General features: G+C 31.1%; 1 protein-coding gene across 10 annotated transcripts in view; it reads left to right on the top strand.

Moving 5' to 3' along the window:
- The window catches only part of LOC143071283 (uncharacterized), an 89,938-nt gene that overhangs the window by 5,977 nt on the left and 57,954 nt on the right, over positions 1 to 26,007 (top strand). Inside the window, exons 2-8 of one of the 10 annotated variants that reach the window (XM_076245494.1) lie at positions 236 to 1,877; positions 3,607 to 3,692; positions 7,670 to 7,753; positions 10,957 to 11,235; positions 12,272 to 12,381; positions 13,411 to 13,456; positions 22,929 to 23,080. In XM_076245494.1, the coding sequence (XP_076101609.1) occupies positions 289 to 1,877; positions 3,607 to 3,692; positions 7,670 to 7,753; positions 10,957 to 11,235; positions 12,272 to 12,381; positions 13,411 to 13,456; positions 22,929 to 23,080 (2,346 nt within the window). In that variant the 5' untranslated portion in view covers positions 236 to 288. The remainder of the gene's footprint in view (positions 1 to 235; positions 1,878 to 3,606; positions 3,693 to 7,669; positions 7,754 to 10,956; positions 11,236 to 12,271; positions 12,382 to 13,410; positions 13,457 to 22,928; positions 23,081 to 26,007) is intronic. The other 9 variants (XM_076245497.1, XM_076245499.1, XM_076245500.1 and 6 more) reach the window with 9 other exon arrangements.

A 26,007-nucleotide genomic window follows, 5' to 3' on the forward strand; every position in this document is an offset into this window, starting at 1 on the left:
ACTCATCAAATTTTATTGTCAAAAATAAGTGAAATACTATTTTATACGTTTTGGATTTTCAGGCTTGCCGGATCGTCTGATAATATTCAAGCTTTTTAGAAAAATAAAATTATTTCCCTACCTACCTACCCACACCTGGCTTGGCAGGGTCGGGATTGGGGAAACAAACAATATTTTAATTTAGGCCTAAACCCACTTTGAAAGTTTTTGACTCATTTTACTGTTTCTTTTGTAGAAAATGTGCATAAAGTGATCTTTAGATGTTTTTAAGTTTGTCACATCTAAACAATGTCCGATAACGAGGACAATGCACCATCAGATCAAGAAGATAGTGGTCAACCAGAATCTGTAGCAACAGGTGCTTGTGGTGGAGATTTTTTACGTCCCATTTCACCCAACAGCGATTCAGCCGATAATTTAAGTCTTGAAGTTCAATTTGAAGAGGAAAGTTCAAGACACCCAAGTGAACTAAGTTCAATATCCTATCAGAATTTGTTGGATGACGGTGACGGAAATGGACTTTCTAGACACGAGAGTGAAGATAGTGCTGACTCATTACCCCCAGATTTTAATGATATGTATCAGCAGGATGAAATTACTCAAATAGACATACGTGATTTGCAATCCAAAACGAATGAAAAATACAAGAAAAGCTGCTTAAATGCAATTCAATTGAAGTCTCAATGTGAATCTGATAATATTGACAAACTTACTATTGATGTGTCAAAAATGAAAGATCTGATTCAGGGGGAAACAAAAGAAAGTCCAGACATTAGTATGAAGTCAGATAAGGAAAGTAAGAATCATTCAGCTGTTCAAAAAAGAAACAGTTTGGAAATTAGAAATAATATTCCAGTCAAAGGTGAGGTAAAAAGCTATAATAAAGATCTAGATAATTTAATCAAATACAATTCACAAGGTGCAAAACCAAAAATAAAAAAGAAATCCCCAGGTGTAGCTTGTCGCATTGGTGATAGTGGCAGTGATAGGGAAGGATCCAGTTCAGAACGAGATGTCCCATTGAAGAAGCAGTATACAGATGTATCAGAATGTGAAATTCAGCCTCATTTCACCAAGCATGATTCAGTTCATAAACTTGATAAAGAAAAAGAATCATTAGACACAAAAAATGTATCAGAATTTGAAAATTTAAATCCCAAGTTGTTAGAAAACTCTAAAACTGTTGAAATCATTAATGAATATGATTATGTAAAATATTCACGAGTTCAGGATGGTGATTCCTATGTAGGAATGAGGCTTGCTTATTCAAGTAAGGAAGAAAAAGATAAAAACAATTTAAATGGAATTTTGCCTATGGATGATGATAATTCTAGAGATGCTTCCCCTGATAAAATTGTAAACATTAAACAGGAATTATCTCTTCTAGAAAATATACAAAATTTAAATGAAGACATGCTTACAGAAATCCCGTTGAATAACAATGATGGTTTCTGTATGGATGATCAGAAAGCATTTTCATTGTCACCCGAGAACACGGAATGTGATAGTGCCGAGGTAGAAAGTGTTGTTTCAGATGACGACAAGTCAAATTTAGGAATGCCAAATGTTGAAGATGGTTTATCTAGTAGTCAGACTAGTGATGTTGAAGATGCCCCACCGAGTAGTATGCACAAATCTCCGACACATTTATTACGCAAAAAACAGTCACAAGTTGTAGACGAACAGTTGTCTAATAGTGAAAATAGTACAAAGGCTAAGGAAATTGATGCTTCTGCAATAATGGAGGATTTGAAAGCTAAACGTGAGGCATTAGACTTAGCCATAGCTGACATTAAATCTACCATTCATTCAAGCAAAGACAAAATCAAGTATACACCCCAATCTGATGAAGATCCAGAACCAGTGTGGGTAATGAGGTAAACTTGTCATTTTTATTAAAAATAATCATTATAATATATAATTAGTCATTCAAGATTGTAAGGAATGCATTTTTGAATTATGACTCATATTATTGAGATACATGACTAAGGTAAAGCACAGAAAATGGTGCTCAGTTTTTAACTTTATTCCAGGGTTTACACAACATCAGAATCATAAGGAGAAGTGTTTTCTCTTTTTGACACTAATAAAGAGAAGTGGTGAGACTTATAAGAGAAGTTCTCGGTCTGTCACTGCGCTGCAATACTTTTATCATAATTTAAAGAGCTACATGCATTTATTTTATTCCTTTTTGAATTGTTCAATTCATACCTGAGAATGCAATTTAAGTAACAGTTGTTTCAGTGTATTGTCTTGAATAATCATGTATATATATATATATATACATATATATAGTTACTCAATTATACATATACATTACAACTTTGATATAACTCCACTACATCTATATTGATATCCAATTGTTATTTTGAAAGCATTATTATACATCTTTGAGATATGCATTTTATTTAAACATGTTAAATATTTTTAAAGAGACAGACACACATACAACAAGTCTGAAAAAAGTTGAATCTTCACACCAGTAGAACATCTATACTGTGAAAGTACTTTTATTCGTGGGGTACCAATTTTCGTGGTTTTCGTGGATGACTTTACCCACGAATTTAAGTGTCCAACGAAATAAAACAGCCATTGTCCAAATCAAGACATGGAAAAATCCCCATCGGAAGGTTTGACCACTGATATAATCTAGAGAATATATTGATTAACGCCAAATCTGAGAATACTTTAATAGCAGTCACAGAACTACAAGCGCATGCAGGATTATACCCATTTAATCTTTAATAACCTAAACTGTACAACTTTTGATCCTTTAATTCTCATAAAAAATATTTTTGATCGATGAAAGTCAGATTTCCGGTATTGATATGCTAGTATGATAAAGTGTTCATTTTATATCCTCATAGTTCTCGTATATATGGAAAATAATAATTTCATGCTGGGCTTGATTTTGATAAGAATTATTTGAAAATTCAAGATACGTTTAAAGCATTTGTTTATGTAACAATTTTCAATAGGTGACATGTTTATGGCCTAATTAACACCTTTGATGGTTTTTAATCTGTTGATCACTGTATCATGGGTTAATAAGTGTTATCACTATGATTTACACGGGTCAATGTTTACTTTGCAATTTCCTTCAATCCAGACTTTTTGTAACCTTCGTTTCTAAAAGCTTTAATTTTGCAATTTTTTTTAGAAAACTAAAATCCACGAATTTAAAAACCCACGAACATGTAAATATTGCTCAATCCACGAAAATTGATACCCACGAATTAAAGTACTTTCACAGTATGTAAGACTAAAGCAAATAGTCATTTGCTATAATTCCCTAATGTTCTATACTTGTGATCCTGACATAATAGTGACATTAATACATGTTAAAATTCTTGAAGATGAACATGATGAATAAAAAAAAAGTACATGTAAGCTGAAATGCAACCCAACAACAAAAAAGTTTTAAACAAAAGTCTTGAAGTCAACATACAGTTTTCAATGATAGACATATATAGAAGTGTTCTTTCTCACAAAGTAGATTGTAGATCTGAATGTTTGTCACAAGATTTTTAAGGGAACTGATTACTGCAATTTATTTATTTCAATTTTTTCATGTTATTTATGTGTAAAATTTTGGACATATTTCAGAGAGAATTCCCATGACAAAAAAGAAGACAGAGTGAGACAATCTAATCATTCTTCTGAAGGAATTTACAGTGAAATTCATGATAAAGGTAATCACTTTTAACCTTTAACTTTTCCAGCCTTGAATTAATTAAATTAATGTTAGATATGAAGATGCAGACTGGTACATGCTATTCACTGTTAGTAAAACAAAATTAAGCCTTAAATAAAATTGGAAAGACGTTCTTTTGGAGTACTCTTTTAGAGGAATAAACATTGACATGCAAGGAAGTCTTGTCATATACATAATAGCCCGAAGGGCCAAGTGAGCTTTTCTCATCACTTTTCGTCGGTCGTTGGTCGTCGGTCGTCGTTGTCCGTCGTAAGCTTTTACAATTATCCTCTGAAACTACTGTGCCAAATTAAACCAAACTTGGCCACAATCATCATTGGGTATCTAGTTTAAAAAATGTGTGGGGTGACCGGCCAAGCAACCAAGATGGCCGCCATGGCTAAAAATATTATTATCTTGAATATTATTATAGATAGAGATAAACTGTAAACAGCAATAATGTACAGCAAAGTAAGATTTACAAATCAGTCAACATGACCGAAATGGTAAATTGACCCCCTAAGGATCTATTGTCCTTAATAGTCAATTTTTAACAATTTTCATAAAATTTGTAAATTTTTACTAACATTTTCCACTGAAACTACTGGGCCAAGTTCATTATAGATAGAGATAATTGTAAACAGCAAGAATTTTCAGTAAAGTAATATGTACAAACACATCACCATCACCAGAACACAATTTTGTCATGAATCCATCTGCTTCTTTGTTTAATATTCACATATACCAAGGTGAGCGTCACAGGCTCTTTAGAGCCTCTAGTTTGGCTATTATCTTGAATATTATTATAGATAGAGATAAACTGCAAACAGCAATAATGTTCAGCAAAGTAAGATCTACAAATAAGTTAATATGACTAAAATGGTCAGTTGATCCCTTAAGGAGTTATTGCACTTTATAGTCATTTTTGTCGAGCCTTCGACTTTAGTTAAAAAAGCGAGACTAAGCGATCATACATTTTGTTGTCGTCGTCGGTGGCGGCATCCACAAATATTCACTCTGTGGTTAAAGTTTTTGAAATTTTAATAACTTTCTTAAACTATACTGAATTTCTACCAAACTTGGACAGAAGCTTGTTTATGATCATAAGAAAGTATCCAGAAGTAAATTTTGTAAAAATAAAATTCCATTTTTTCCGTATTTTACTTATAAATGGACTTAGTTTTTCTGCGAGGAAACATTACATTCACTCTGTGGTTAAAGTTTTAAAAATTTTAATACCTTCATAAACTATCCTTGATTTGTACCAAACTTGGACAGAAGCTTGTTTATGATCATAAGATAGTATCAAGAAGAAAATTTTGTAAAAATGAATTTCCACTTTTCCGTATTTTACTTATAAATGGACTTAGTTTTTCTGCGAGGAAACATTACATTCACTCTGTGGTTAAAGTTTTTTAAAATTTTAATAACTTTCATAAACTATCCTTGATTTGTACCAAACTTGGACAGAAGCTTGTTTATGATCATAAGATAGTATCACGAAGAAAATTTTGTAAAAATAAATTTCCACTTTTCCGTATTTTACTTATAAATGGACTTAGTTTTTTTGCCAGAAACAAGACATTCACTCTGGTTTAAGTTTTTAAAATTTTTATAATGTTCTTAAACTATCCTGGATTTCTACCAAACTTATACAAAAGCTTGTTTCTGATCATAAAATATTATTCAGAAGTAAATTTTGTAAAAAAAAAATTCACTTTTTCCGTATTTTACTTATAAATGGACTTAGTTTTTCTTCCAGTTAACATTACATACAGTCTGCAGTTAAAGTTTATAAAACATTTATTAGATTCATAAACTATCCTGGATTTTTTTACCAAACTTGGAAGCTTCTTTCAATCAAAAGACAGTATCGAGAGGGAAATTTTTATTGATGTTTTTTCTCATTTTTGTTGAGTCTGCGATTAACAGCAAAAGTAGGCGAGACACTGGGTTCCGTGGAACCCTTACGAATTTTTTACCAATTTTTCCTAATTTTTTCTAATCTTTTACAAAAATCTTCTATAAAACTACTGGTCCAAATTTAACCATATTTAGCCATGATCATCATTGTGGTAACTAGTTTAAAAAATGTGTGCAGTGACCCTGCCAACCAACCAAGATGGCTGCCATGGCTAAAAATAGAACATAGGGGTAAAATGTAGATTTTGGCTTATACATGTATCTCTGAAACCAAAGCATTAAGAGCAATTCAGACATGGGGGTTAAATTGTTTAGCAAGTCGAGATCTATCTGCCCTGAAATTTTCAGATGAATCTGACAACTGGTTGTTGGGTTGCTACCCCTGAATTGGAAATTTTTAAGGAAATTTTGCTGATTTTGGTTATCTTGAATATTATTATAGATAGAGATAAACTGTAAACAGAAATAATGTTCAGAAAAGTAAGATTCACAAATAAGTCAACATGACCAAAAAGGTCAGTTGACTCCTTAAGGAGTTATTGCCCTTTATAGTCAATTTTTAATAATTTTGTAAATTTTGTAAATTTTTGTAAATTTTAACAAAATATTTTTCTGTGTAACTAATGGGCCAAGTTCATTATAAATTGAGATAATTTTAAGAAGCAAGAATGTTCAGTAAAGTAAGATCTCACTGGGTCGATGCCTCTGCTGGTGGACTATTAGTCCCCGAGGGAATCACCAGCCCAGTAGCCAGTACTTCGGTACTGGCATGAAAAAACAGATTTTTTGTGTTATTAAAATTTGCTGTTACAAAATGATAGAAATTATTATAAATTAAGGAATGTATCTCCCTCATGCAAAGCTCTGATTCCTTCCACAGATTTGGCTATACTTTTTGGACCTTTTGGATTATAGCTCTTCGTCTTTTATATAAGCTTTGGATTTGAAATATTTTGGCCACGAGCAACACTGAAGAGACATGTATTGTCGAAATGCGCATCTGGTGCAAGAAAATTGGTACCGTTAATTTTATTTTTACTACAAATACATCACCATCACGAAAATACAATTTTGTCATGAATCCATTGTTTAATATTCACATAGACCATGTAGACCAAGGTGATTGACACAGGCTCTTAAGAGCCTCTAGTTTATCGTGTACATGTACTTAATACTCTACTATGATGGGTAATGTTTCCACCTATTTTATACTCATACAACTTTTGGATCATTTTCTTTTAAGAAATCCATTGAGTTCTCTTGATGCTGCTCTGATGATTCAGAGAATGAGAAGGTACTGATTCACTGACATTTGGTCCAATAGAGGATTGTAATTAACCATCCAAACAAAATGTTCAGTGGATAATAAATGAGGATACTGTAAATTCAGAAATTATTGCTAGGTTTTTATTATTGTGAAAAATGCAAGAGTTGTAAATGCAATAATTTAAACTCGCATTTTGAAATATTTTATATGAATTAAACAGGATTTTCCTCAAAATCGTAAAAATTAAAATCGCATTTAAGTCTAAACTGACAAAATCACAATAATAAATGCATGCAATAATTTCTGAATTTACAGTATACATATAGCTAATAATGTTTCTACATATTTATGTATCCCTGGTTTATAAATGTTAAGGTCCCTTGAATCAATCCTGATGAAATCCACAATAGCACTTCAGACACATGAAATGAAAAATAAAAATGTTTTGTTGTCTTTTTTCATACCAAAAAAATCTTTATCTGATATTTAGACCTGTACAAATCTCAATTTACTGGTCTGACAATTGTTTTACTGATTTTGAATGTTGAAGTATCTTGAAACCAGGATCTTACGCCTATGTGTACTATGTGAAGTACTTAATATTTACAATCACGTACACAGTAAAATAAGAGAAATATGGCTGTAAAAAAGAGCCAAAGGAACATTTTAAGTTGAAAAAAAACCAAGCAACAAAGCACAGAAAACAAGGAACTAAGCAACACTAACCCTTGACTAAAAAAAAGTAAATGTATGCCCATCACGATTTGTGTGTGTGTTTATTTCAGATAATGAAGAGAGTGGAGAAACAAACCAGCTTTTAGAAAGTCAAACTTATAAGTCTGATGGTAGACTTTATCATGCCAGTAAAGGTAAGATAAGAATTGGATTGATTTTCTTTGCAATACTATATTCAGTGACTAAATATCATATTTGGTCTGAATGAACACATTTGTCATAAATAATAATTTATGATACACAAAGAGGATACTTGGAATTAATAAAAAAAAAATGTTTAACAGTATAACAAACCACAATAATAAACAACACCTGGTCCTTTTGTGAAAATAGACATACAACACATGGTTCAGATATTCTGACTTCTCACAGGCACATTTCGTAGCAGTGTAAAAATATTGTCATGTTGTCATATATTCAATCTCCCCTATTTTGCCTATCAATATGAAATTAAGAAAAATAAGAAAATGTGGTATGATTGCTGATGAGACAACTCTCGATCATAGACCAAATGACACAGAACTTAACAACTATAGGTCACTATTTATCCTTTTACAGTTAAACCTGCTACAACTTGAAGGTCGCCTCTTTTGAACAAACATCATGCATGTCAGGTCATCCTCATCTTGTTTCACTGATGTAATATATATACATTTTGAATCTCATTTCAAAGGTCACCTCTCAAATAATGCCAGTTTTCTCTGGTCTGGAGGATGACTTGATTAGGTGAATATAGTGAATAAATATGGTAGGATTGCTTAAGTTAATGACCAACTGGTAATATACATTTTATTCTTGGTTTCTATAAGGCTGTACAGTGATACAAATATCCTTGATGCAGGAATTTTATAATTAGCTAATATTCACTTCTTTTAATATGCAGTTAAAAGCAATCTTATCATAGAAAAAAAGTATATATATATTTGTACATATTATCTTCATTCAGAAATGATTGTAGGCATCACATTTATTGAGTCTTTATAATATAGGTCACTTTAGAAAAATGAGGTGTGCCTACAGTTTGGAGAAGCATAAATCAGAAATATTAGGTGATAACCAAATTAGATTATCACATTTTTTGCAGATACAGACATTTTTAATTATAATAACAAATGAAGTTTGATACATTTATAGCATTAATAAAACTGTTAGTTTTACTTTCTTTTTAATGGTTACTTAGATTTGCATGGAAAATTTGATTATAGATTATAGCTTTAGTTGTAAAAGTAGTTAGGCAAGAAAAAGGTAAAGAAGCATATTGTTAGAATGCATACGGTAATTGGAACAAGGTTAAAAATACAAGATAGAAATATATTTAAACTATTAAACAAAGGCTTAAGTATATTTAGCTATATATCTTTTAGCCTTTTTTAGACATCAATAACTTTGCCAAAATTTTAAGGAATTTTATGAAATTTGAACAGAGATCTGTGATCAAAAAATAGTTTCCAGAGAAAAATTTTGAAAACATTTTATCATCTTTCCTTTTTTTTCTGATATTAGGCCAAAAAAAAAATATATGTCTGTTTCCTGCTTCCAAGGCAAATAAATCAGGGTCGGTAGGTCGGGATTTTTTTTTTTTTTTTTTTTTTTTAATTTTTGCACTCCCTGTCAGATTTGCAGTCGGTTACATGTCATGTTTGGTTAAGGTCCTGTACCCCAAAATGATTTAATCCCTTTAAAGAAGCTTTAATTGAATAATCCTCCCAGTGCTAACATTTTTTAAACATTAATTGTAGCACATTTGTGCTGGGAGCAGTCATTTTGATTGTTTGGGCATAGTAAAATACGGATCTGGATCGGACCGGAAATGAATTTTTCCGGACCGAAAACGATTTTTTTCCGGATTTGAATAAAAAGATCTAGGGTCGGGGGGTTTGAGTCAGGGTCGGTCGGGAAACAGGAAACAGACATATATTTTTTTTTGTCCTAATGTACGTGTATACATGTAACTCTTAGAGAATTCCTGTTTTTGATAGTGCAGATCATAATGTTAGAAATTACTACATTATTTTTACTACATAGATTATGATAATTCTTCAAGACACACAGTACTATAAAAAAAAAGTAATGCTTTAATATGTACTGAGGTAGAAATATGAAGGAATATGTTTGATGACATGTACATGTTTAATCATAATGAATGCAAATTTTTCTTGTTTTTGGATGAATAAAATGTTTAAGAATTTACTGACTATGCATGTAAATTCCAAGCTTATATTCCTATGAATAACAAGTCAGTGCATATTACATGCATGTTTATTTGTGTGACTAACTCTGGTTGAACATTAGTGGGTAGCGTCTTGTAACTGATGTTAAGTTTGACCCATTATCTTAGATAGAGACTAGTTTCTGCCTTAGATTCCCTCTTTTTATGGTCTTTCTTTTATTCACAAACTCATTGACAGATTCCTTCTGTTTTATCAAAGGATTTAATTGGATAATTAGCAAGAGAATGGATTGGAATACAAATTTTGTTTTGAACTAAGTTTTGGAATTTTATCAATTTTTGATTCAATTTGAACCCTGGAACATGAACATTCAATTCTCTCATCTAGTCCAAATCTTCTCTTGTTTTGGTTCATGAATCTGTGTGTACATGAAGATGATTTTTATTAAAAGAAAAATCTAAAAAAATAGCATATTTCATTGAGAATATTTTATGATAAGCTTGCAAGGCAGAAAATGAAGATTGGTATAGGAAATGTGTTTGACTGTGTGATACAGTGATTTATTTTTCTGAAAGAAAATGACAATAAGAACATGTGTCCATAGGACACCAAGCCCCACTTGTATGGTGGAAAGTATCTCAAGTTGTATTTCTTTCCTGTAGGCTAATTGAAAGTAACCTAAATTTTGCAAATGTGAGTCGCTGAAGACGTTTCTCTTTATGTTTTTGGAGCATTTGCATATAAAAAAGTGTTGTGAAAAAAAAAAATGACATTGAAACAGGTTCATCAAATTTAAAGTAACACAAACAATTAATGTTTTTGTCTGATTATGGAAATATATACAAAAAAGGATTTATTTTCTTAAAAATTCTAAATTACATTTCAGAAATAGTTCAGTAGGAAATTTTGGATAATATAAATAAGCTAAGGATTGAAATGTGGGGAAAACCCTTTATATGACAAGAATCATTGTCAATGTTTTCTGTTAAAACTCCAACAAGATGACTAGGGAACAATACATTTCTGATTATAAAAAGTTATTTCTGCCTTTTGATATGAATGAACCATTATTAACTTTGAAACTGTTGTCCAATATATAGATTAACTAGCTACATTTCTGTTCTTTAGCATGATCTGTTAAACCTTGCATGCTTCTTTTGTTTTAGGCTATGACTCAGATGATGAAGAAGATAATAATTCAAAAAGTACACGTCGAATCCGTGGTAAAAAGTATACCTCGCTCCCAAAAGACGATTCATTTGATCAGCATAGTCACAGAGTGAACGGTGCAAATGGTCATCACGTGAATAATCATCAAAAATCAGAATCGGTTGAATATTATATTAAAAAGACTCATGAAGGGTCAGAGACTGATTCTGAATATGGAAGTGACAAAGAAAGTCCATCCAAAACAAGTTACGTTAAGCAGGAACGTCAACCTGGAGGTATACAATGCATGAAGTTGTGTGTATTTTCAATAAATCTTTGCTTACATTACATTCGCTTTATTCCATGAACCTATCAAACACTTCAGGGAAAAAATGGACAAAATTTTTTAAAAGTATATAGGTCTTGATACTAGCAGTTATGACAGTGACGTTTATAGTGTGTAAATGTTTTCTGGAGTGAAAATTTGCTACCCAGTATACAAAAGAAAACTTGATGTTTTCAGAATTTTACAGCTATTTCTGAAGATTCCAGTTAAACAGTCTCTTTATTTGCATAAGAAGCATTTGCACGAATTTGTTTTAACATATTTTTTTTTTTATTTGATTGACTGGATTTTAACATTTTAAGTACATGTAGGTAGACATTAATTTAGTCTTTGATAGATTATGACAACTACTTATGCATGCATCAGATTTCAAATGAATGCCATTATTTAATGTCCTGCATTTGCTTGCATGGTAGCAAAGTTTTAAAAAATTTCTCTCAGAGAGTGACTGTCATATCTGAAAAAGTAATATGTATGTGAGATATTGAACAAAACATAATACATAGTGTTGTATAAGATCCACACATTTGATTATTTCAATGATATAGATCGAATTCAGAAATTATTATGAGTTATTGAGTTACTGTGGATTCATTTATTTTCGTGGGTATCAATTTTCGTGGATTGTTGAAAACTTGCAAATTTGTGGATATTTGATTTCGTTGTTTTGCCAATCTCTGTATACAAATCCTATAGAGAATATGTTGTTCGTTGAACATTTGAATTCGTGGTTCACCTGTACCAACAAAACCCACAAAAATTGGTATCCAACGAATGATAATGATTCAACAGTATGCAAATTATGCCACTGGTTTAGTATCCCAATGATAAGAAGCTCAGTGTTCAAAAATCACAATAATAAATGCTTACTATAATTTCTGAATTAACATTATTCAGTATATAAAAGAAATTAAAAGTTGCTGAATGGTTGATGCAGTAAACAGCATTTTTATGATACTCATGCCATTTATATGATTATTTTGTAGATTATGATACAGATGAAGAAACAGACCATCTGTTACAGAAACAGTATCAGAAAGATCAAAATGTTGACATTCCAGAACTGTCACAACCCCCGGTAAATAGAAGTGCTCAGGTAAACACACACACACACACAATGTTGACATTCCAGAACTGTCACAACCCCCGGTAAATAGAAGTGCTCAGGTAAACACACACACACACACAAACAAAAAAAACACATATCAGAATCTACTCAAGCAATAAAAGTCCTGAGATCATCATTGATTCTTAGGCCACATCTATTAAACATAGCTATGACTCATTTTGAAAAATAAAATAATGGTATATGGGTTTGATATAGAATTAAGAAGATTTGGTATGATTGCCAATAAGACAACTCTCCACCGTTGACCAAAAGGTGAAGTTAGCAACTATTGATCACAGTACAGCATTCAACAATGAGCAAAACCCATACCTTATAGAAAGCATAATGTTTATTAGTCAATATCACAGATATATATAGACTTCAAGACACTAAAACACAAAACTCAAGACAGGACAGGCAGTGATGAAACTCAACTCGTACTGTCAAGAAACACAGGATGAAGTTAGCAGGGCAATTAAACCGTTAATTTTAGTTCAGTTATTGTTCAAATGTGTTCATCTAGGATCTTATCATTATTAGAAGTTGTAGGGATAAAAGTACCTGAAAAGTGATTTCAATTGGAATTTAGGTACAGTACTTGGATCAAACAACAATTTTGTTGTTGGCTGCCATGTCATCAGGTTCAAACACTTACAGCTTTCCAATAGTGTTTGATTTGCTCTAGATATAATTTTAGTAGCATTTTCAAACTTATTTATAAGATATTCAATGTAGTGATGGGAAAGGGAGTTGCTAAAGACAACAACTTTCCTCCCAGACTAATTGAAAATGTTGCAATTTTTTTGGTCTTTTCTTTTGAAAATTCATTTCCTGACAGTTGTCAATGTCAAGGTCTCATGCAACAACATGGCCTCAAATTATCACCGTGTTTATTGTTTTTTTTCTTTTGCAGGGTGAGAATCATATATATGGTGCTAAATATTGATATTATTGAATCTTTTATATACTGAGAAATATAGATCTTGCACTAACAATTGTATTTATTATCTATTATAGGCTGAGAAACGTAGATCTCGTGCTAAAGAAGGTGAGAGGCAGTCATGTAAGCTATTCAATTTTTGTCTAATCTGTATTACCACTTTAGCTTCATGCTTCAGCTGTTGTTTTTGGTGAGTTAACAGATTCAGACAAGGATTAGTCTTTTCTTGCTCTACACTATATTGATATTACAGTGCATGTTAATAATGATTCGTAAACTACTTGTATTTATTTTGGCCCCGCAACTCTTTGACACATCTAGTATTTCATAAAAACTATTTTTTTTCAAAAATTTGTTTTGATGGTATTGATCTTAAAAATCTATTGAAAGTTGCAGAAGTGTCTAGAGTTTGTTTATTGGAGCAAAATATTGTCATAAATTGTATGTTTTCTCATGATGTGTACTTGCATAATATTTTTTTTACAATTTGATTATGGTTGAAATGTGTAGCAAACTCATTAACAAATCTTATATTTTAGCTTCTATCATTTCTTGATGATAACTCTATAAAACAAAATCACATTCAAATAAAACTGAACCTTCATTGATTTTAGTTCTATCAGTATTAAGTTAATTAAAATCTGTTCAGAAATAACTCCACAATAATTTTTTGAAAAAATATGATTTTATATTAAATCACAAGTGACGAGTACTTGTGTACATGCACTGTAGGTCATTATATAAATCCTTTCCAATAAGAGAAGGTGTAAAGATGGATACACACCAAATCTACCCTCCTAAGAAGATAAAAAAGATTAAGTGAGGGAAACAAAAATTTACCAAATTTTCCTCATTGGAAAAAAATTCAGTGAAGTACACAATTTTCCCCACTTGGAAATAAAATAGCAAGGGATGCAAATATTACTCACTAGCAAAAAAAATAAATGTGGATACAATTCAATTAAGAAATTTTTTTCAGGGGCCCCATAGTATGTTATCTGTCCCTGTACCCTTGGGTTAATCTTCAATTCTTGGTTCCATCATTCAATTTCACATGAGCAAGCAACTTTTCTTTTTTCTTTTTATGGATTTTGTTGACATTTGGTATTTTGCTTATATATTATAAGCATGAGCATTTTCTTTTTAGATTTTATTGTTATCGTTACACACTTTAAAGACTTATTATTGACTGTTTATTGTTATTTACTAACAACACTGAGAAAAACACACCAAAATAATTTTGAAAAAAGAAAATTCAATAAATGTTTTAATTTGTTATGCTCTGACAGGAAATAATGTATAAGAGTCAACATATTATTGAAATAGTACTCAACCAACCAGTTATTAGAATACACATTGGTAAAAAATAATCTACATTATTATAGCATGTTTATTAAGATTTAATTAAAAAAAAAACATTTGAATTCATCTAGCATTGTTTTGTACTTGAGTTACCAGTTTTAATGTCCCCCAATGGGTGATTTGTTGTGGAAGCTGGTGTGGATCTCATCCACCAATCACAACTAACATACTGGTATTTAATGTCCCCCCAATGGGTGATTTGTTGTGGAAGCTGGTGTGGATCTCATCCACCAATCACAACTAACATACTGGTATTTAATGTCCCCCCAATGGGTGAGTTGTTGTGGAAGCTGGTGTGGATCTCATCCACCAATCACAACTAACATACTGGTATTTAATGTCCCCCCAATGGGTGATTTGTTGTGGAAGCTGGTGTGGATCTCATCCACCAATCACAACTAAGATACTGGTATTTAATGTCCCCCCAATAGGTGAGTTGTTGTGGAAGCTGGTGTGGATCTCATCCACCAATCACAACTAACATACTGGTATTTAATGTCCCCCCAATGGGTGAGTTGTTGTGGAAGCTGGTGTGGATCTCATCCACCAATCACAACTAACATACTGGTATTTAATGTCCCCCCAATGGGTGATTTGTTGTGGAAGCTGGTGTGGATCTCATCCACCAATCACAACTAAGATACTGGTATTTAATGTCCCCCCAATAGGTGAGTTGTTGTGGAAGCTGGTGTGGATCTCATCCACCAATCACAACTAACATACTGGTATTTAATGTCCCCCCAATGGGTGAGTTGTTGTGGAAGCTGGTGTGGATCTCATCCACCAATCATAACTAACATACTGGTATTTCAGTCTTCCAGTGGATATTTGTTAAGAAGCAATGCACATGATTACTGGACTTGAGGTCTGTTGTTAACCCCATGATTCTATCTTGAAAAGTAACATAACAAAAATACCCTGCTTCAAGGGATATTCAGAATAGAAAAACCTTTATAAAATGACAAAATCAACAGCTCAAATACATATACATCAAACAGAAAAACCTTTATAAAATGACACAATCAAAAGCTCAAATACATCAATCAGAAAAACCTTTATAAAATGACAAAATCAACAGCTCAAATATATCAAACAGAAAAACCTTTATAAAATGACAAAATCAACAGCTCAAATACATCAAACAGAAAAACCTTTATTTTATAAAATGACAAAATCAAAAGCTCCAATACATCAATCAGAAAAACCTTTATAAAATGACAAAATCAAAAGCTCAAATACATCAAACATAAAAACCTTTATAAAATGACAAAATCAAAAGCTCAAATACATCAATCAGAAAAACCTTTATAAAATGACAAAATCAAAAGCTCAAATACATCAAACAGAAAAACCTTTATAAAATGACAAAATCAAAAGCTCAAATACATCAAACATAAAAACCTTTATAAAATGACAAAATCAAAAGCTCAAATACATCAAACATAAAAACCTTTATAAAATGTAAAAATTAAAAGCTCTAATACATCAATCGAAAGGAAAACAATTGTCATATTCTTGACTTGGTACAGGAATTTTCTTATGTAGATGATTGTGGATAAAACCTGGTTTCCTAGGTAGCTACAACCTGTCACTTGTATGACAATTAACTGATACCTGTTTCAATAGAAATGTACCAAGCACTATATGATGAGCTACATTAAACAATTGGTTAACATTTAAATGTCAATACTTTTTAATTTAAAGATACGTTTATAATAATTATAAAATCTGCATAAAAAAACAATACATTTCTGTTCTTCCTAAAGATTTTCTTCTAATACATGTATAAGCATATACTTTTATTCTGTGTATTCTGATAAAAGTTTTATATAATAACTTGTTTATTTTAATTGTGATGGGTATTTTATATATCTGGTTTTGATAGACATGTACAACCAACAGCTATCATCCTTTCCTAGAAAAAAAGTTGTCCTGTCTGTTTTTTATATTATAAGATATTAATAATAGCATTTCTTCATTGAAAAACTTAATCTGAACAATATATGGTAAGAGTTGACATGTAGAAAGCTCTTACAGCCCTGCATATCAGTGAGTTTCAAACAAATGTCGTTTACAGCTTCACTTGCAAATTAAATTTTATTTTATCAATGGTAGATGTTTGGTTTAGTTATTGAGCACAATGCTTTCTTGCAAAAAATCTAAATTTAATGAACAAAAAAATACAAGCTATTATATTGGTTGTTTCTGCTTTAAATTTAGCAAAATAATAGTACATTAAATGCAGATTTTTCAAATTAATGATTTGTCATAGTTAGTAAAACCAGATTTTATTGGCACTCCAAAAAGTTAGTTTTTTGTAGTAAGAGAATTTATGCACAAATGCTGTTTTTCTTGATGCAAAATCATATAGTTCTTACAAGAAAAAGGGTCTTATTAAGTCGGTTGAATTGATGTACTTTCTCCAATGATGAAAAATCTTTGATATTATTACACTAATGTTTTAGATTGTAATTCATTTATATATATTAACAAACTTAAAAGTTTTAACTACAAAACTATGGAACATTGATATATTTTAATTGTTTAATGTTGAAGAATACCATTTATTAAAGAAGAGAATTTATATCAGTAAAATTTAGAAGGAAATAATAAAAGAATTCGTTTGCATGACAGTAAGCAATTCCTATGTATAGAACTGTTAAGTGGCTTATTTTCACAAACTAAATCAGGCACTGATTCAGGTTTTGATGTTAGGGGGAAGGGGGCTCCTTAGAATTAGAAATAATAGGATCTTATGTAGACTTAAGTGTATTGGTGTGGAATTTTATCGCTGTGTTGAAGACTCCTTGATGGCTTTTGGCCGTTTTCAGCTCTTTGGTTGGGTTATTGTCTCTTTGACACATTTCCAATTTCCATTCTCAAATTGACAAAATTGTCTGTAATTTCAAATTTTAACATATTTTTTCCTACTTAAGGGTGTAGTGCATGATGAGTGTATCCCCATCCTCTTCAGTTCATGTTTATTTCATGAAGTTCAAAAGCAAACCAGTAGTCAATGTTTTATTCATTTCATTAAATTTTGACCTTGAATAGATAAAATTTACTCGAGATAATTATATAATTTCATTTTAAATTGCTTAATAAGTGAAAATTCTCCACTTAACAGTATCATTGCACATGATTCCATCAATGTGACCTTTTAATGATTGCTTTTTTATCATTTATTTCCATGCAATCCTGATCATCTACTAACATTATAATTAACACTTTTTGGTAAGTTGTATTAAACAGATATAAATGCATGGGGTTTTTGCTTGGTTGTGGTACTGAAAAAAATGTGTTTTATTGCATTTATTGATTGGTCAGTTACTGTTACCGTTACTTTGTTTCATTTACAAACATTTTCTCTGCTTATTTGAAACAGAAATATCTGATTCATTTACGTCTGGCTTCTTTTGGAAAAATTTCTTTGATATATTTTTCAGTTGTTTATTATTGTTTTTTCATATTTTTTTTTTTCATTTTTACAATTTTTACCTTAAATGATTATAGATGTTTGCTCTAGAGAATTATGAAAGCTAGTGATTAAGTAATAAATAAATTTGGTGTATTTACTGTCTTCTGATTGGTTAAAAGTATTAGTTTTATTTTCAATGTTGACAATTTTTTATGGCGACACGCCCACTCTGACGTTGTGTATTCATACGCCAACATGTGTGTACGTTGTTATTGTTAATATAAATAATATAAAAAGTTCTTTGAGCCTTATTTTTGATAGAAATTTATTTATGATGAATGTCAATAATTTATTTTGAATTTATTGACCCATAAAATTAATTTTTGACTTCACATTTTACATAATCCGCTTCGCAGATTATTCAATGTGAAGAGTCAAAAATTAATTTTATGGGTCAATAAATTCAAAATAAATAATAGCCATTCATTAAATGATATCTTTCTGTATCATCTCAAACATTTTTAAACATGTGTGACTATTAGTTGTCTTCCTGAAGTACTGTCACACCCTAGCTGTATTTAGGAAACTTCAGATAAAAGTCTTTGATAAGTTTCATTAATATTTAGCTCTTGCTACTGCCATGTGTCTTGTCAAAAAATGAGCATAAATTATCATATATTGTTGATATTCATGGTTTATAATAATCGTAACCAGCTTAACTACCAGTGTGGTTGGGATGTCTTAACAATCAAGAGCCAAAATAAAACTTGATATCTTTGACAAACCACACATCATGACATATGATCAAATGAGAATTCTAAATAAAATACTCTACACAGGTCTTAGAATTAAAAACGCTTAATAAAACAGTTAATAAAACAGTACCCTCGTTAAGAAGTAAGTGTTCAAATCTGGCATGGAAATGACAATTTCTAAACAATATAAAGGATATACAAACTTAAAAATTGCTTATCTACTGGCAAACCATTTTTATACGACCGCAAAAATTTTAATTTTTCATCGTATATTGCTATCACGTTGGCGTCGTCGTCGTCTTTTTGAGTCGTCGTCGTCCGAATACTTTTAGTTTTCGCACTCTAACTTTAGTAAAAGTGAACAGAAATCTATGAAATTTTAAAGAAAGGTTTATGACCACAAAAGGAAGGTTGGGATTGATTTTGGGAGTTTTGGTCCCAACATTTTAGGAATTAGGGGCCAAAAAGGGCCCAAATAAGCATTTTCTTGGTTTTCGCACTATAACTTTAGTTTAAGTAAATTGAAATCTATGAAATTTTGACACAAGGTTTATGACCACAAAAGGAAGGTTGGGATTGATTTTGGGAGTTTTGGTTCCAACAGTTTAGGAATTAGGGGCCAAAAAAGGGCCCAAATAAGCATTATTCTTGGTTTTCGTACAATCACTTTAGTATAAGTAAATAGAAATCGATGAAATTTAAACACAAGGTTTATGAACACAAAAGGAAGGTTGGGATTAATTTTGGGAGTTTTGGTCCCAACAGTTTAGGAATTAGGGGCCAAAAAGGGGCCCAAATAAGCATTATTCTTGGTTTTTGCACCATAACTTTAGTATTAGTAAATAGAAATCTATGAAATTTAAACACAAGGTTTATGACCATAAAAGGAAGGTTGGGTTTGATTTTTAAAGGTTTGGTCCCAACAGTTTATGAATAAGGGGCCCAAAGGGTCCAAAATTGAACTTTGTTTGATTTCATCAAAAATTGAATAATTGGGGTTCTTATATATGCCGAATCTAACTGTGTATGTAGATTCCTAATTTTTGGTCCCGTTTTCAAATTGGTCTACATTAAGGTCCAAAGGGTCCAAAATTAAACTTAGTTTGATTTTAACAAAAATTGAATCCTTGGGGTTCTTTGATATGCTGAATATAAAAATGTACTTAGATTTTTGATTATTGGCCCAGTTTTCAAGTTGGTCCAAATCGGGGTCCAAAATTAAACTTTGTTTGATTTCATCAAAAATTGAATAATTGGGGTTCTTTGATATGCCAAATCTAACTGTGTATGTAGATTCTTAATTTTTGGTCCCGTTTTCAAATTGGTCTACATTAAAGTCCAAAGGGTCCAAAATTAAACTAAATTTGATCTTAACAAAAATTGAATTATTGGGCTTTTTGTCGAGCCTTCGACTTTAGTCGAAAAAGCGAGACTAAGCGATCCTACATTCCGTCGTCGTCGGCGTCGTCGTCGTAGGCGGCGTCCACAAATATTCACTCTGTGGTTAAAGTTTTTGAAATTTTAATAACTTTCTTAAACTATACTGAATTTCTACCAAACTTGGACAGAAGCTTGTTTATGATCATAAGAAAGTATCCAGAAGTAAATTTTGTAAAAATAAAATTCCATTTTTTCCGTATTTTACTTATAAATGGACTTAGTTTTTCTGCGAGGAAACATTACATTCACTCTGTGGTTAAAGTTTTTAAAATTTTAATAACTTTCATAAACTATCCTTGATTTGTACCAAACTTGGACAGAAGCTTGTTTATGATCATAAGATAGTATCAAGAAGAAAATTTTGTAAAAATGAATTTCCACTTTTCCGTATTTTACTTATAAATGGACTTAGTTTTTTTTGCGAGGAAACATTACATTCACTCTGTGGTTAAAGTTTTTAAAATTTTAATAACTTTCATAAACTGTCCTTGATTTGTACCAAACTTGGACAGAAGCTTGTTTATGATCATAAGATAGTATCAAGAAGGAAATTTTGTAAAAAAAAATTCACTTTTTCCGTATTTTACTTATAAATGGACTTAGTTTTTCTTCCAGTTAACATTACATACAGTCTGCAGTTAAAGTTTATAAAACATTTATTAGATTCATAAACTATCCTGGATTTTTTACCAAACTTGGAAGCTTCTTTCAATCAAAAGACAGTATCGAGAGGGAAATTTTTATTGATGTTTTTCCTCATTTTTGTTGAGTCTGCGATTAACAGCAAAAGTAGGCGAGACACTGGGTTCTGTGGAACCCTTGCGAATTTTTTGATATGCTGAATCTAAACATATACTTAGATTTTTGATTATGGGCCCAGTTTTCAAGTTGGTTCAAATCAGGATCCAAAATTATTATATTAAGTATTGTGCAATAGCAAGAAATTTTTAATTGCACAGTATTCAGCAATAGCAAGAAATCTTCAATTGCACAGTATTGTGCAATAGCAAGCAATTTTCAATTGCACAGTATTGCGCAATAGCAAGAAATCTTCAATTGCACAGTATTGTGCAATAGCAAATATTTTCAATTGCACAGTATTGCGCAATAGCAAGAAATATCTAATTGCACAATATTGTGCAATAGCAAGAAATTTTCAATTGGAGTTATCTTTCTTTGTCCAGAATAGTAGTTGAATCAACTTAAATCATTGTTTTATACAATATACAATGTATATTCACTTTTGCTACCAACTGATAAATTAAAACAATCTTTACCATTCAGTGATAACAAGCACTTTATTTTATGATGTATTTAAATGAGTAGTTATTGTTGCAAACTCCATTAGGAATTTGAATCGAGATCAGTTTTGGAAAAAGGGAAAGGGGGATGTGAAAAAAAAATGGGGGGGGGGGGGGAGGTTAAATTTTTCTCATTTCAGATTTCATAAATAAAAAGAAAATTTCTTTAACATTTTTTTGGGAGGATTAATATTCAACAGCATAGTGAATTGCTCAAAGGCAAAAAAATTATTTTAAGTTCATTAGACCACATTCATTCTGTGTCAGAAACCTATGCTGTGTCAACTATTTAATCACAATCCAAATTTAGATCTGAATCCAGCTTAAATGTTGTGTCCATACTTGCCCCAACTGTTCAGGGTTCAACCTCTGCGGTCGTATATAGCTGCGCCCTGCGGAGCATCTGGTTATGTCTTAATTTTTTGTGATATGATTTTTTTTTTACAGTAGTTCTATAATATAATGCTGTTAGCATGTGGAAAATAAAATAGATTGTTTTGCAATTTTTTTATGATTTGTTTTAAGCTTTTGTATGATAAAACTCTAATTCATTACATTGTCAATTTTCTGAAGATTAAAAGTGTATTGAGTAATCTTTATAATGAATGGCTGTTTATTTACCATTGGTTAAATATTTCTTTATGCATGTTGAACTTTTAATTATTATTATTACATGATAATTCAAATTTTTTTATTTGTTTGATTTTATAAAAAAGTCAACACATATATAGAGTGTATTATAGTGTGTACTCAAGTATGGGTCTTGTTCCCTGTTGAAGACCAATAGTGATTGATATATACCGCTTTTAGTAAAGTTATTGGATTACTTTCTCATTGATATTAGTAAAACTGATACTGAATGTTGGTCACGAATATTTATAACTACTGTAAATACAGAAATTGTTGTGATGTTTTTATTATTGTGAAAAATGTAACAGGTTTATAATCTCAATAATTTAAAGTTGCAATTTGAAACTTTTTCAATATGAATTAAACAGGATTGTTCTCAATATTGTAAAAGATAAAGTATTATTTGAATATAAAATGACAAAATCTCAACAATAAATTCAAGCAATAATTTCTGAATTTACAGCTGTTAACATACTTGACAATTTGAATTTGACCACAGCAACTGAATCACATGTACAGTTTAGTTGAAAGTTTGTATATGTATATAAATTTAGTTGAACATGATTGATTCATTGATAGATTTGTCAATCAAATTTCTTTCTACACTACATGCTAGCATATTTTATAGTATATGCAGGCAATGTCATTTTTAATATGCATATTCTAATAAAAAAAACTTATATTTTCAGCTTCTGTTTATGATCCTGAAAATCCATCAGTTTTGATAGAGGGTGTACTATTCAGAGCTCGTTACTTAGGATCGACACAACTAATCTCTGAGGGACAGCCATCAAAAGCTATGAGAATGATGCAGGCTCAAGAAGCTGTAGGGAGAATAAAGGTATCAATATAATTTACTTTTCATCAAGTTCAGATTTTGTCTGATATTTGTGTCATTTCTTAGATGTTTTGATAAGTGGACTGTTAGATTTCCGAGATCAGATATTGAATAGATTTTGTCTCCTGATAATTCAAGGTCATTCAAAACATTACACATAGTAGAGGTCAATCAGATTTTAATGGCTGTCATCATCATTTCATCATGTAATCTGTGTGTGAAACATCATTTAAAGAAGCATGTATGATGAAATCACTTTCAATAAAGTTATTACATGTACTCTCTTTTTGGGGGAAATTGGAAACATTTACTTTTCAGTGTAACTCAAGATAGTTGTTTTAATAACTTGTGTTTTGAAATTTTACCAAATATTTATTAAATATTGTGATTACAATTGCAGTATTATAAAATGCTTCCTTTTACTGTACAAGATAAATATTGTAGTTACTGTTTCAAGGTTGTTCATGTAAAATTTAAGTTAATTAGTTGCTTTTTTTTTCGAGAATAACCATTCATGACATCTTGAAGGAATGGTAAAATTAATTGGACCGAATGTAAACAATGATTAGTTTTAAGTGATTTTTAGTTTTTGAATGTCTAGTTTTATGAATTTTGACAAAAGATTGAAAAATAATGTGTTCTTTATTTATATATTGATGAATATATGAACTAGTATCAAGGGTGAAAATTGAAAGAAATAATTCAGCCCATGATCGATTTCTCAGTGGCGAATCCAGAGAGGGGGTTCCGGGGGTCCGCACCCCCCCTTTATTTGCCGATCAATGCATTTGAATCTGGACATATGTTTGCACCCCCCCCTGCACCCCCCCTTTGCCCTGGACTAGCACCCCCCCTTTCGAAAATTCCTGCATCCGCCACTGTTTCTTATATTCATGTTAAACTCCTATTCCTAACATTTTGATACATTTCGTAAGTTTTCCTCCTAAGATGAAACTATCTCTTCCATATTGCACATATTCTAAAAATGTGTCAGATCATGTGTGAAGAAATAGAATGTGTGAACATTCCATGTGTTGAAAATTACGCATGTATTTAGTAGAAACTGCATGTGTTGCACTAATAGAGTGTGAACTCAATTCAAAGATGCATTCAAATAATATTGTTAACATGATAATTTCAGTAAAAGTGTTTCTTAACCATTTTTGCCTTTCAAAATAATTTTCAGAGTATTCTTACAGAAGGTAATGAGAATAGATTCACTACTGATATTTAGATTGGAATTGTCAATTTTGACAGGAATTAAACTGAAAAGTTTTGACAGAGTCTGAGAAATTATTGAATCAATGTTAGGTTTAAGAAAGGATATACTTCCATGGAAGTTTCTCTCAATCCTCTACCACCAATAGGTATCTAGTCACTGGCATTATAGTTTTTGAAAATTCCTTATTTTTTTTACTCTACACAGTTTGACATGTATTACATCTTATATAACATAAAAACTGATACATCAAAAATTTTAATATTTTTTCTGAGGTTTAATGTTGTCATACAGATTGACATATTTGCTACTCCTGCATTTTTGATGTCGGGATTAATATGATTTAATATTTTCCTTTGTTTACCAAGGCGTCGGTAAGTGCATGAATGTTGTATAAAAATGTTGTTAGCATGTTAAGAAAGAAAGTAAAATTTTTACTCAAATATTTTAAGAGATATCAACTGAAAATGTTAAATTGTTTTGTTTGTCAGTTATGAACTGTATTTGTATTGAAAAATTATTGTCAGAATTTTAATTGTTCAGGTATTTTTAGCTCACGTGGCCCAAAGGGCCAAAGTGAGCTTATGCCATCACTTGGCGTCCGTCGTCGTCCGTCGTCTGTCGTCGTAAACTATTTCAAGAATCTTCTCTGAAACTACTAGGCCAAATACTTCCAAACTTTAACTGAATGTTGCTTAGGGTATCTAGTTTATAAATTGTATCCGAAGTTTTGATCTATCAACAAACATGGTCGCCATTGCTAAAAATAGAACATAGGGGTCAAATGCAGTTTTTAGCTTATAACTCAAAAACCGAAGCATTTAGAGCAAATCTGACGTGGGGTAAAATTGATTATCAGGTCAAGATCTATCTGCCCTGAAATTTTCAGATGAATCGGACAACCCGTTGTTGGGTTGCTGCCCCTTAATTGGAAATTTTAAGGAAATTTTGCTGTTTTTTGTTATTATCATGAATATTATTATAGGTAGAGATAAACTGTAAACAGCAAAAATGTTCAGCAAAGTAAGACCTGAAAATAAGTCAACATGACTGAAATGGTCAGTTGACCCCTTTAGGAGTTATTGCCCTTTATAGTCAATTTTTAACCATTTTTCATAAATCTTAGTTATCTTTTACAAAAATCTTCTCCTCTGAAACTACGGGGCCAAATTGAACTAAACTTGGCCACAACCATCATTGGGGTATCTAGTTTGAAAATTGTGTCCGGTGACCTGGCCAACCAACCAAAATGGCCGCCATGGCTAAAAATAGAACATAGGGGTAAAATGCAGTTTTTTGGCTTATAACTCAAAAACCAAAGCATTTAGAGCAAATCTTACATGGGAAGTTAAATTGTTTATCAGGTCAAGATCTATCTGCCCTGAAATTTTCAGATGAATTTGACAACCCATTGTTGGGTTGCTGCCCCTAAATTGGTAATTTTAAGGAAATTTTGCTGTTTTGGTTATTATCTTGAATATTATTATAGATAGAGATAAACTGTAAACAGCAATAATGTTCAGCAAAGTTAGATTTATAAATAAGACAACATGACCGAAATGGTCAGTTGACCCCTTTAGGAGTTATTGCCCTTTATAGTCAATTTTTAACCATTTTTCGTAAATCTTAGTAATCTTTTACAAAAATCTTCTCCTCTGAAACTACTGGGCCAAATTAATCCAAACTTGGCCACAATCATCTTTTGGGTATC

Source organism: Mytilus galloprovincialis, chromosome 4 (assembly GCF_965363235.1).
Source record: "Mytilus galloprovincialis chromosome 4, xbMytGall1.hap1.1, whole genome shotgun sequence".
Classification (NCBI taxonomy): domain Eukaryota; kingdom Metazoa; phylum Mollusca; class Bivalvia; order Mytilida; family Mytilidae; genus Mytilus; species Mytilus galloprovincialis.